The 13,066-nt window shown below is 40.4% G+C and overlaps 1 protein-coding gene across 1 annotated transcript in view; it reads left to right on the forward strand.

Moving 5' to 3' along the window:
- Window positions 1-13,066, forward strand: part of dst (dystonin) — a 121,406-nt gene that overhangs the window by 70,682 nt on the left and 37,658 nt on the right. Inside the window, exons 41-62 of the mRNA XM_088422007.1 lie at window positions 296-492; window positions 585-731; window positions 1,244-1,459; window positions 1,557-1,700; window positions 2,068-2,304; window positions 2,874-3,026; window positions 3,135-3,368; window positions 3,488-3,751; window positions 4,533-5,081; window positions 5,295-5,471; window positions 5,670-5,793; window positions 5,892-6,100; window positions 6,787-7,104; window positions 7,174-7,340; window positions 7,419-7,575; window positions 7,747-7,873; window positions 8,014-8,064; window positions 8,586-8,821; window positions 9,332-9,461; window positions 9,693-9,892; window positions 10,426-10,924; window positions 11,446-12,908. Coding sequence (XP_088278133.1) covers window positions 296-492; window positions 585-731; window positions 1,244-1,459; window positions 1,557-1,700; window positions 2,068-2,304; window positions 2,874-3,026; window positions 3,135-3,368; window positions 3,488-3,751; window positions 4,533-5,081; window positions 5,295-5,471; window positions 5,670-5,793; window positions 5,892-6,100; window positions 6,787-7,104; window positions 7,174-7,340; window positions 7,419-7,575; window positions 7,747-7,873; window positions 8,014-8,064; window positions 8,586-8,821; window positions 9,332-9,461; window positions 9,693-9,892; window positions 10,426-10,924; window positions 11,446-12,908 — 5,999 coding nt within the window. The remainder of the gene's footprint in view (window positions 1-295; window positions 493-584; window positions 732-1,243; window positions 1,460-1,556; window positions 1,701-2,067; window positions 2,305-2,873; window positions 3,027-3,134; window positions 3,369-3,487; window positions 3,752-4,532; window positions 5,082-5,294; window positions 5,472-5,669; window positions 5,794-5,891; window positions 6,101-6,786; window positions 7,105-7,173; window positions 7,341-7,418; window positions 7,576-7,746; window positions 7,874-8,013; window positions 8,065-8,585; window positions 8,822-9,331; window positions 9,462-9,692; window positions 9,893-10,425; window positions 10,925-11,445; window positions 12,909-13,066) is intronic.

Raw genomic sequence — 13,066 nt, forward strand, 5'->3', positions numbered from 1 at the left:
AAAGATGACGACTCTGATGCAGCACTCGGAAAATATAAATATGACTCTGATGCCCCACCTGAAAAGTTGGAAAATGATACACCACTTGGAAAAAATGAAGCTGACCCTGATGCACCACTTGGAAAAAGTAAACATGACTCTGATGCACCATCTGAAAAAACTGACGATGACTCTGCTGCACCACATGAAAAGCTCGAACAGGGGTGTGATGCCTCCCTAAAAAATGAGTTGATTTCCCCCAGAAAAAGCCATGCAGAAGACTCTGAGGAGAAAGCTGAGTCACATGCTTCTACAATCCAGATTCTGCAGGCACTTCAAATGGTTTCCTCAGGCCAAAACCTCTCAACGCTCCAGGAAGTGATGGAGAGTCTTGCTCTGGGAAGTGACACTCATACTCTGGAATGTATCAAGGAGGAAAACTCGGAGGATGAATTGCTTGCAGAAATGTCTCCTAAACTCTCCACTGACAAAATAAAGGAGATCAAGAGTCCGGTAAGCCATCCTCAATCTGGTGAAAAAGATATGCAATTTCTTTTTGTTTGCATTTGAAATGTATGATGCAAATTTGTGCTGTTTCTCTCCAGTGCTTCTCTACCCAGGATTACCTCGAGTGTGTTGGGAGACTCCAAGATCACGCTGATGTTTTAGAGGACGTTAGAAAAGACCTTTTAGTTGGGGAACCAACTGGCACCAACATACAGGATTTACAGATGCAAATAGATGAAATCCAGGTTAGAAAGTGAAGTATTGGGCAATATAATTTAAGTCGCAACATTTGGTGCACCTGCATAGTCAGATCCAAATACAAGAAATAAAATAAATCAGCATTTATTACTTCGCAAATGATACTGGTTTGTTTTGATTGGCATGGTAAGGAAAGCGGTGACAGTGGCCCAGCTCAAAGGTTGTTGGTTCAATCCTGAGCCTTGTGACCATGTCTATATTTCCTTGAACAACCAAGTTACTCCTAAATCTGTGTTAGAAGTAGGTGAATAAGGAGAAAACGTTAAAGCACTTTGAGGAACTGGAAAAGACAAACACTATGCAAAGGAAAATCTCTGTTACCATTTAATAATATACAATTGTTTCGATTAAATTTACCTGAGCAACTGTTTCTTTGTAAAGGCGTCATTTTTTAGGTTAATTAGGTGCCAAATCTCTTTAGATTTTTCAGGTGTACCTAATGGTGTTGTTTATGAGTTAACATCTATTGTTTTTAACTTTTAAATTTGCTTTCATTTAGTCACTGGAGTCCCAAATTTCATTACTGGCTGGCGTGCTGACAGAAGATATGGAAAAAGCCAAACTGCTTCTTAATGCTTCTGACGAAAGCATTCCCACACAAATCCACAAAGATCTGTCTTCAACATATTTGGAATTAGAGCGTAACTTTACTTCTGTTTGCCAAGAGTGTGAAGAAAGAATGCAGTTGTTGTTTCAAGAAATGGAGAATAGAAAGGTCAGTGTTCAAACAGAAGCGAATACAGGGACTTGATGTTGACATCAGTGTTATTGAACATTGTTAAATGTTTTTTTTTTTTTGGTTTGTTTTCAAGGCATGTTTGGAATCAACATATCAAAAACATCTTGCTGATCTTGATGTGCTAGCAGGCCTTATCCAAAAGGAATTGAATATTGCGGATGTGGATATCAACACATGCGATGTTGAAGGACTCAAAAGCTCCATACAAAATGCCAAGGTATTTTAATTTGAAAATGATCCCATATCAAAGCTAACATTTGAATATCTGAAAGATAGCTTTAGTTAGCATCAATTAAATTACTGTTTGCACGCACACAGCGTACTGTATTTTATTATCCTCAGGTCATTTTTTACAGCAGTATGATTTGTTTCACCTGGTGGTTGTCACTTGTCTGATATATTTGGCACAGTTTTTACATCGCATGACCTTTCTAATACAACACCACATAACCGGCACAAATGTCCACAAGTCCAAGTTTGTGTGCAATGTAGGCAGGAACGTTTCTTCAAACATTCTTGGAAGAAGCAGCACTTGCCTTGCAGAGGTAAAAACTAAAGTTTGTTTTATTTTTATTTTTTTCTAGGACACTGAGATTTATCTTCATCAGGAGACTAAGCTCAAACTTGAGGATGCCACATTTGCCATCCAGAGCTTTATTTCTGAGCATGCTCACTTGTTGAGTCCCGCTCAGAGCAGTTGCCTCCTCAAGTGCCTCAGCATCACTCAGAGAGCCTTCAGGGAACAGATGAACAAAATTGGCACCATGAGACATACCTTAAGTGTACTACTGGACACCAAGGAGAGGGAAAACCAGAAGAAGGTCTGCTTGTAGATTAGATATGCCACTCAATATCGCAGATGATGTAACATCTGTGTTGGCATGGATCTAAGACTTAAATTCTACTGGCTAGCAAAAGTCTTCAGTAAAACCAGCAAATTACTCTTTATGTGTAGTTTGTGTTTATTTATGAATGTAGTTGACAATATATGTACTAATGAATATGGAATATACTGTACTAAGAATTCTAAGGTACATTTCTTTTGATGGGTTGTGTTATTCTGTGTGTGTTTGCATGATTCACTGCTTTACACTAACCTCTGTGCTGATTGTGTCCTGCAGGCCGCCAGAGACTCTTGTGCAATTAACAATGGAAACAATGCACTGCTGGAACTCTATCCATCGTGAATTAATGTGTTTAATCATTCTGTACAATGTTTCTCTGTGCTTATTTTCTTCTCAAGACCCATGCAATGACTAGCCAGCATGTTTACAGCATACCAGGCTTTATTTCAAAGGAGATGTCTAATGCATATTCATCATGCCTTTTTCTGCTCAAGCAGTTTTAATCAGATGCCTTGCCTTTTTTTTTTTTTTTTTTAAATCAACAGGCCATTCTGGAAAGGCACCAAGCGATTGCAGACAAGTTAGAGGAAGTGTGTGACAGCCTCACTTTGACTGAAAACCGTCTGATTGGTCACCAACAGCAGGCTAACAATGCAGAATGTGTCACAGACCTGCAGCAGTACCAGCAAGAGCATCAGGTGAGACAAATGTCTTGCCTTTACTTGATATTTACGAAATAAAATAGATTGGTATCCGTCAAGGTCAATTGTGCTTAATGTGCTGTTTTATGTCGTCCTGATCTCAAGGCCTTGCAAAAAGACGTCTTGACCAATGCAACCGCTTTGAATGAGGTCATCAGTGGTGCTAAAAGATTTTTGGAGGAAAATCGGAGCAGGCTAACAGCGGAACAAATTGATGATATTGAGACAAAGTTGGAAGAAGCGAAAAGCAAGGCCAAGCTCATCCAAAAGCAAGCTGAGGAGTCCAGGAAAGACTTAGAGAAAGTTGTTACCACTGCTATAAAACAGGAGAGTGAAAAGGTCAGCAAAAGTTTGACCGCCTTGATAATTATGCACGACAATGTTATAGGCGTGTACCATAATACAATGCAATCAGGCCTGTTGCGTTTGTTTAGGGTAATTTGTTCATATCTTTTCAGGCCGCAGCTGTTGAGCGTCTTGAGGAAAGCAAAAACAAAATAGAAGGTTTACTGGAGTGGATCTCAAACATTGGTGATGCAAATGGAAGAAGTACTGATGAGACAGACCTCATAAGTAAAGAGAATGGAAACCTGCCAGAGGAAACATTACACAAATTACGGAAAGGAGAGAAAGACGACGCTAATGGAAACACCTTGCATCCAAGTGAAAGTGGCAAAAGTGACATCAGCATGGACATGGACAAGCAGTATGAAAGAGTCAAGGTATGTTTGGTTTACTGCACTTGATACACACTCACATTCACCTAAGATGGCATTATACATATCTGAATATTAAGATCCAGTAGAATTTTGATGCAGTGGAAAATATTTTACAACTATGTTAACTAATCAATGCAGCCGTCGACACTTTCCCTACATGTTAAAATCGCTTCATGTTAAAATCTCAAATGATGTTATACTTACATAACTATTCACAATATTATATTTCAATGGAAAGGTTAGCTGAGCACTTTCAAAGAAGATAAAAGTTTGAAATATATATGCAAATTAAGTTGGATATTTGGGTAACATATGAATTGTCATGTTTCTTTCTAAATTATTTAATTTCTTTGTTCTTTTATGATTGGTATGCTGTAGTATTTATATACACCATAGTAATTGAAATAGAATAAATTGACTATGTAGTGTGTATGTGTTCAAATGTGGTGGTAATATGGATAGCCTTAATAAACAGTTTACATTATATTGACAGTATTTGTTTTGTAATTACGCTGCATTTTAAAAATCCAAACAGTACAGACAACCATGAAATGTAACCCAAAATAAATCAATAATCAGTGCAAATCATTTGTGTAAATTACAACATATAATTCCGAATCCCTAGATTTTTGCATCATAGCAATCATCAGCCCAATTTGGAGTGTTTGCTTGCAGTTCCTATGTTATGCTTTGGCTAGGAAGTGTGAAAAATGGTCTCTTTATATCATTGATATGGGAAATATGTTGTAAATATGGTACTGTATATCTTTTTTTGTTCATGCAGGCTTGTCATCAAGAAATTCTTTCCCAGCAGCAGGATTTGATCATGGCCACCAAGTCGGCCCAATCGCTTCTGGACAAGCAAGCCAATGATCTGTCCCCAAATGAGAAGGAGAAACTGCAGAAGAAAATCCTAGAACTGAAGGGGCGCTACGACGACTCCCTCACCCAAGCTGAGCAGCAGATGAAGCAGGTCCAGTCTCTCCAGGAAGAACGGAAGAAGTTTCAGGATGATTGTGAAGAGTTTGAGAAATGGTTGACGCAAGCTGAGGGCGAAGTGCAACAGTTGGGTGCCTCTGCAGGCTCTCTGAAAATTCTCAATGATAAACTCCTTCGACAGAGGAGTTTTTCAGAAGATGTGATCTCTCACAAGGGCGACCTTCGTTTCATCACAATTTCAGGCCAAAAGGTTCTGGATGTGGCTAAAGTGTGCGGAGTCACTGACCAAATATCTAAAAATAGCCTGATGCATGTGGATACTTCAGCAACCTGTTCCGCTGTCAAGGATAAACTGGACTCTGCAGCCGGTCGATATAAGTCACTTCACACTCAGGTATTTTGTAGGGAAAATATCATAGGTGCAGTGAAATGTATCCACCACCTGGTGGCAGCATTTGTCTTTCTAGTAGCACGATTGCAGGCTCTTGACCCAAGAGCAAGTTGTGCATATTTACAATGAAAATTAAGGAACATCATCTAACCCATCTACTGTTAGAATGCGAATCATGCTAGATCTGGACTCAGTACACCATTATTTTGATTTCAGTGCACCCAGCTTGGAAACAATCTCAAAGATGTTGTTGACAAGTATCAGAAGTACGATGACTCCAGCACGGGCCTACTAAAGTGGCTTGAGAGTTCTGAGGAGGAGTGGCGGAAGCAGCAGTCAGAGGCTATTGCCGCTGAGCCACAAATTCTGCAGAAACAGCTCGAGGACACCAAGGCAAGAAAAACTACAATCATCAATATTAATGGCAATGTCTATTGTCTTTATAAAAGCAGAAACTTTGATAAACATTTTGTTTTTGTTCCTTATTACATGATGCAGATGTACCTAATGCTGTGGCTTGTTTGTTCTGTCTTGTCAATACTTTTATTTTGTTTTCCACACCACAAATTGAGATCCTTTTGTCATCCACAGGCTTTGCAAGGTCAGATGAGCGGACGTCAGACTGCTATTGACACGCTACGAAAAACAGCTGATTCTCTGATCTCATCTGAGGGAAACCTGCTGAGCAACTTAGATGAGATTCAGGAGACAGTAGGTGAGGGTCTACATGTGTCATACCTGCTTTTTACCTCACCATTTAGGAGACAGTATTTAAGTTTGAATGACTGTTGAGTACTTATCGTTGTCCCACAGATGACATAGTGGAGCGGTATGACAACTTGTCCAAGTCTGTGAGTGATCGCAATGAGAAGTTGCAGATGACGTTGACTCGCTCGATGAGTGTCCAGGATGGCTTGGATGACATGATGGGATGGATGGAGGGAGTGGAAGAGAGCGTAAAAGAGAATGGCAAAATTCCACTGGACTCTGCATCCATCACAAACATACTCAGCAAAGAAACTGTACGTATTTTTGTTAGTCAGGCATTTTTACCGCATAGTGTTTCCTAATGGTGGGCTATACATTTAGTACCTGTGCCTTTCCCAATTCAACTCATTAACCCCCAGCTCAGTCAAAATTGATTTCTGATTTAGATAGCTGTCAATGTACTCAGTGGCTCTAAATAGTTAATCCACATTTTAATGCCAGTACCATCAAATCATAATTATAAAAAACAGTCTAAAAAAAGAACAAACTGCCACATACTACATCTGGAGCTCTTCAGAATCTCTGTCAATCACCTGAGATGCGTATTAACAAATATATTAAAATAAGCGGGTTGTTACAGATGTTTTTTGCTCACTGAGGTTGTCTGTAACAAGTTTTATTCTGGACAACCAATCAGATGATGGTAACATGTTGATATCATTAAGGGCCACCGCTCTGACTATCTGAGGATCAAATTCTTAATCTGATTAGTTAAAGATAGTTAAAGATATAATTGAAGTTATATCGGTCAGCACGACTGATTCTTAAGGCCTTGGGCAGATTCAGTTGACATGACAGCACATAAAGACGAAAATCTAATTGAAAAAAAAAATACAGCATCCAGATGTTCTGGAATCTGTGCAATCACTTCTCATGCTAATTTGTATTTTTCCACGTCTGAGTCTATTTCAAAATGTAACCATATTCTGTGATTTTCAAGGCCATAGAACAGGACATAGCAAGTCGCCAGAGCAGCATCTCAGCCATGAAATCAAAAGTGAAGAAATTTGTGGAAACAGCCGACCCCTCCTCAGCGACCCTCCTGCAGTCCAAGATGGATGCCCTCTCCAATCGCTTCTCGGACATGTGTGACAAGCACAAGCAAAAGGTTTCGCGTCTGGAACAACTTAAAGACAAGGTGGAGCAGTTTGAGAAGGTGGCAGAAAAAGTCCAGCAGTTCGTTGTGAAGCGTTCGCAAGATCTGCATGAAACCGACGGGCCAGGGAAAACCTTTGAAGAACTTGCTGAGCTAACCCAGGTGAGTGGACTGCCAGAAATGTTAAGCTTTTGTTTTGGGAAAAAAAGATGACGTGGATGTTTTTTTTAGAATACGAAAGCTGAAATGGCCGAACATGTAAAGAATTTGGAGAAGTTGCAGACCCTGTCCAAGGAGCTGTGTGATATGAGTACAGATGGAAACAGAGCACAGATCCAGAGCAAGATGGACAATCTCTCAAACATCTTCAGCACATTCAAAGACACTGTCAAAGAAAAGTGCTGATCATTTCCTCATCTCCATTTCATGCATTAAAAGATCCATTAAGTAAACGACTGCTTTTGTCTATTCTGCAGGGAGGAGGATGTATCATCCTGTCAGGACCTGCTACGGGAGTTCAGGTCTGCGGCCAATGCGCTCAGCAAATGGCTAGAGGAGACTGGTGAGAAGGTTCCTGTGGTCCAGAAAAGTTGCAGTGCAAAAGATTTGGAGAAGGACCTCCAGATAGTCACTGTAAGTCACCATACACTATTGTCAAACTGGTCATTTCATAAGCTGTTTTATATCTTATTGTCTAAATAGATTGTTATTAAATATAAATAATGACAGATGGCGGAATTTGGACCATGTTTTCTTTTCATTTAGCAAACCATACATATTTTAAATGAAAAACCTTTTCCATAGGGATTACTGGAAGAATGGACATCTAAAGGTCCTGCTGTGCAGGACTTGAAAAGCAGAGGATCGTCACTATGCAGTCGGATTGCTATTCTTACATCCCCTGCCAAAGCTAAAATACCAAACAAGACAGGTAAAGCCACCAAAAACCTTCTGTACGGATTGCAAAGAGGAATGTGGAAGATCGACGATATTGTGCATGTTAATGTCGCATCAGTGCTAACTGAGGAATGTGTCCTTGATTTAAGCTTTGTCTTCATGTCTTTGTGTTAGCTCTTACTAATGGTGGTGGTCCAGCGAGCCATTCCTACCTAACCAATAAAGGTAATCTAGTGTGGATGAGGTTGTAGCGCTGTGAATGCAATTAACTTTCCTGGATTGGCTGTATTGTAGTCCTGGATAATGTACTGAAATATTATTGAGAGCATGCGTCGTAATCATATCCTAACGAACATGACTTGACAAGTTGATGCCATATATTTATTTTGTACATTATCCAGCTCTACTATGATGTTCTATGCAAGTAAAAATCTTGGCATGAGCCACTCGAGTGCTTTGGTACTTATTTTTTTCTTAATATGTGCGTATGTCTTAATAGTTATGATATTAGGTGAAATTTGTAGTTTTATATTTTCAGGGTGAGTTTATTTTTATGCCTTGTAAAAAAAAAATAGGTTTGTAACTCCCTAACTCACTAACTTTGATTTTAAAAATATCCTTGAACTCCTGAAAATATGTTTGGACCCATCAGCCCTTAATATTTCCCATTATGTCAGAAATGTCTGTTAACTTGGAAAATGAAGAAACGACGAGCCATTTATATTTGAATTGTGTTAATTCCACAGAGCTGATGACAATTCAGCAAAATATGTCCTTCGTCAATGAAGGCTATTCCTGTCTGGGTGACACTCTGAAGAGCCGAGCAGCTGAGCTAAATGAATCGGTTCGGGAGCTGAAGGATGCCAAAAAGGAGACGGAAAACATGATGACGTGGCTGGAGGATATGAGAAAGACGGCAGCTTCTTGGAAGAATGGTGCCACAGAGAAAGATGTCGTTAAAACGCAACTTGAACAGCAGAAGGTGATGCTTAAAAGTTACCGGTATTTTGGGTGAAATGTTATCCAATGAAAATTGTTGCCAATGTGTCTTTAAATGCAGCCAAGGATTTTCATGGTTACCTTAAAAGTTAATGTCAAATAATTAAAAATCGGTGATGTGAGAGCGAATATTGCTTGTGTGTTTGATCCAAATAAAACTGCAAGCCTATTTCTCAGAGGCTGAATTTAAAGAGCGTGAAATTATAATTCATATTGGTTCTATAAAACAGCTCAGTCTTCTATGGAGAAATGGGCCAAAGAGACTATCTTAATTTCTCTTCCTCTTATAAAGTTAATTTTAATGTGAATGGTTTGTCATACATGCATCCTGTACATACATTACAGGCATGCATGCATGCGTGCATGCATACATACATACATACATACATACATACATACTGTACATACATACATACATACATACATACTGTACATACATACATACATACATACATACATACATTCTCACTTTTATAAATATTTGTTTTTTCAGGTGTTTGAAGAGGACATGAAGCAGAAGAAAGAGCAGCTGCACAAACTGAGAGAGAAGCTCATCGACTTAATTGAAACCCATCCAAACTCGCAAGAAGCAGACAAATGGAAGCAGATGTTGGCAGAGATAGGCAAGCATCAATGGGTTGTTTATTTTATGGAATCCTAGTCTATATAATCTGAGTTTTAAATACACGTAACTTGAGGGCAAGATTGACTCATGGAATGCACCCTGCCTGCCGTTGAATATCACAGCACCTGCTTTTTGAAATTAAATTAACACATTTATCCAGCCAAGTGCTGCCCAGTGTGAGATGCAAACACTTCATGGAATGACGCTGACTCATGCTCTACTGTTCTAGATGCTGCTTGGGCAGATATTAGTGGCTCAGTGTTGGAGAGGAAGCAGCACCTGGAGCAGTCCAACAAGAATCTGGACATCGTCCAGAGCACTCAGCTGCAGCTCGGTCAGTGGCTATCAGAGAAGGAGCTGATGATGAGTGTCCTTGGGCCGCTCTCAATTGACCCCAACATGCTGAAAATGCAGAAGCAACAAGTCCAGGTAAACACTATTTAAATTGAAAAATCCAAAATACTTCTAATTGAATATGTTATGTAAAATATTATTAAAAAAATCCTAATATTGCATTTTTTCCTAATATCAGTTTACAGCTTTGTGTTTCAATTGAATAATATTACCCTATAATAATTAGGGCTATCAAGTATTTTTATATACTCAACTATATTCTTGAGCATTGAGATTCCTTTTCTTCACAATGTTGCAACTGTATTCTTGTGATATCACTGGTGTCACTTAATTCTCCTTCATACTTCTTAAATTCCGATTGCAATGTGGAAAACAAAAGAAATTTGAAAACTACCTCAGGTGAATACATTTCCTTTCCATATTTTTTATATGCACTGTATGAAGGATCAGAAATCGCAATTGTGAACTAAGGTCTACCTGGATCCCATTTTGGTAGAATTTAGCATTTGTGGCAAAGAATTGTGAGTGGGGTTTTTAAACAGACTTTGTGAAATTATAATGTATTTCTTCCAAGTGAAGTGAACAGGTTTACTCTTTCACTTGTTTAGATCCTCCAGAATGAATTCAAGAGCCGGAAGCCTCAGTTTGAGCAACTCAAGGAAGCTGCGTCTGCCATCTTAAACTCATCAGATAACCAAGACCCCTCAAATGGAAAGCTGGTGAAGGAGCAGCTCACTTTCATCACAGAGAAGTGGCAAGGACTTATGGGGCAGCTTGATCAGCGAGATGGCCTCATCGACCAGGCGGTTTTGAAAACGCAACAGTTCCAAGAGCTGCTGAAGACCCTCAGCCATACCTCTGCTCAGCTGGAGGATCAGCTCGGTAGACATCAAGCTAGCAGCACCCAGCCCGATGCGGTAAAGAAGCGGTTGGAGGATGTCCACAACATCTCGATTCAGCTGAGAGAGGAGAGGGCAAAGCTGAAGGAGGCCAAAGCCGTTCATGCAGAACTCAAAGCGATAGTGACTGAGGACTATCTCAAAGCTGATTTAGACAGGCAGCTGGAGAGTGTCAGCAAACCTCTCCAACAGCTGGAAGAGAGAGCAGGTTTGTCATCTTTGTTTTATGACAACAATGAGCCAAAAGTTAAGGAAAAAAAAATTGGGCTCCACATTCAGGTATACTTTACTTATTTAGCCATTTCCAGCAATAACTGTTCATGCAGTATTTTGTTCATAATTAATTTAATAACATTATTCATCATGCACGATACCTTTAAAAACAAAAAAATTGCCACTTGCTGTCAAGTGAACCTGACACTACATGTGCTCAGGACATCACATGACCAAACCTAGAAGGAGGTAAGCTGTGATTGGTCATTACCTGAGCCCTAAGTGCATGCGATATCACTTTCAATCAACAGCAGGCGCAAAAAAATGTTATAGGTTAAAGGTACATGACAAATAATAGTTATGAAATTATAGATAAAATATTAACTTTTTACTGTTGAAAATGGAAACATGAGTGAAATAAGACTCACATGTTATTGGCAATTATTTTGCATGAAACAAATATTTCAACCTTGCCAAAGCCTACCTTCTCTGAGCCTTCTTTTTCTCATGCTACAGCCAAACAAATTGAGCAGCTGACCTCAACCTTCGCCAGCTCCCAGCAGTTTCATCAGACCTCTAAGGACTTCCAGGCATGGTTGTCTCAGAAGCTGCAGTCAAAACCTCAGTCCATCTCTGCCAAAATGGATGTCCTGAAAAAAACTGTGGACGAACACAGTAACCTGCAGGTGGCGCTCAGCGAACAAGAGGCCACCTATAGTACAATAGCAGGTGAAGGCGAGATGCTTCTGCAGAGCACTGATGGTGCAGAAAAATTGGCCCTGCAAGGTCAACTGGTACTCCTCTCTTCTAACTGGCAAGATGTGAAGAAGAGCGTTGAGGCACAGGCTGACAAACTGAAGGTTGCCCTGCAAAGAGCTCAAAAGTTTGACGAGCACGTTGATAAACTCTGCACTTGGGCAAAGGAGTGCGAAGCCAAAGAGGGTGAAATCAAAATCACCATTGAACCCGTTGCCGTGGAGAATGCCATAGCTCAAGTAAAAGCTCTTCAGAAGGATGTGGATAAACACAGAGGTGTGGTAGAACAGATGAACACTGCTGCAGGGAGCCTTCTCGAGGTGGCTGACACTGACACAGAAGGAGTTAAAAAAGAGGCGGCGAGCATTTCCAAAACAGTGGACGGCATGTTGGAAGTTCTTCAGAACAAAAGAGAATGCTTGGAAAAGATCTCACATGCAATTAAAGAATTTAATGAAGTCTCCAAAGAGGCCAAGACTCATCTTGATGGCGCTAAGAAGCTCCTGGATACTTACGAATCCCAGGGAGTGCAGGCCTATAGCAATAAGAACTTGACCAACATGAAAGCCCAACAAAAGAGCCTCGAAGGGCTGCAAAACCAAGTAGATCACCTTACGAGCTTGGCAAAGACCCTTGTAGTGGATTTCCCAGATGCCGATGGAGTGACAGATTTATTACTGCAAGCTGACAGCATAGAAAAGGACTACGGTTCCCTTAACAAGAAGATAGAGGAGACGTGCCAGGTCCTGGAAGGTAAATTGCAGGGCATTGGTCAGTTCCAAAACAGCGTTAGGGAGATGTTCACCCGCTTCACAGACTTGGATGATGAGTTGGACAGCATGGCTCCAGTGGATCTAGACTTGGTTGTTCTTAAAGAGCAGCAAGAGAACATCAAGAGCTTCGTAGCACAGCTGCAAGAGCTGATGTCCAACACAATCAATGCAGGAGACGGCTGTAAGAGGATGCTGGAAACGGACTCGACACCTGACCTGTTGGGCCTGAAAAGAGACCTGGATGCCCTGAGCAAGCAGTGTGGCAAGCTAATGGACCGAGCCAAAGGCAGAGAGAGGCAGGTGCAGAGTACTCTGGTCAAGCTGGAGGAGCTGTGTGGAAAACTCCACCATATGGAAGATAAACTCTGCAGAGCTGTGGACAAGGAAGCATCCCAAGGAGCGGTCGGCATGGAGACAGACATCATCAATCAACAGCTGGAGGCCTTTAAGGTACCTGCTTCAACATTATCTTGTTCCAAAAAGTCCAAGAACAAAATCTTAGATTTTACCATCACGACTACAATTTAACATACAGGGATTTGCACACGAATGTACTGAAGCAGCCTCTTATATATTCACTGTAGATTCAGACATCCATAGCATGCACT

Source organism: Hippichthys cyanospilos, chromosome 8 (assembly GCF_059441005.1).
Source record: "Hippichthys cyanospilos isolate Australia breed blue-spotted pipefish chromosome 8, RoL_Hcya_1.0, whole genome shotgun sequence".
NCBI classification, from domain to species: domain Eukaryota; kingdom Metazoa; phylum Chordata; class Actinopteri; order Syngnathiformes; family Syngnathidae; genus Hippichthys; species Hippichthys cyanospilos.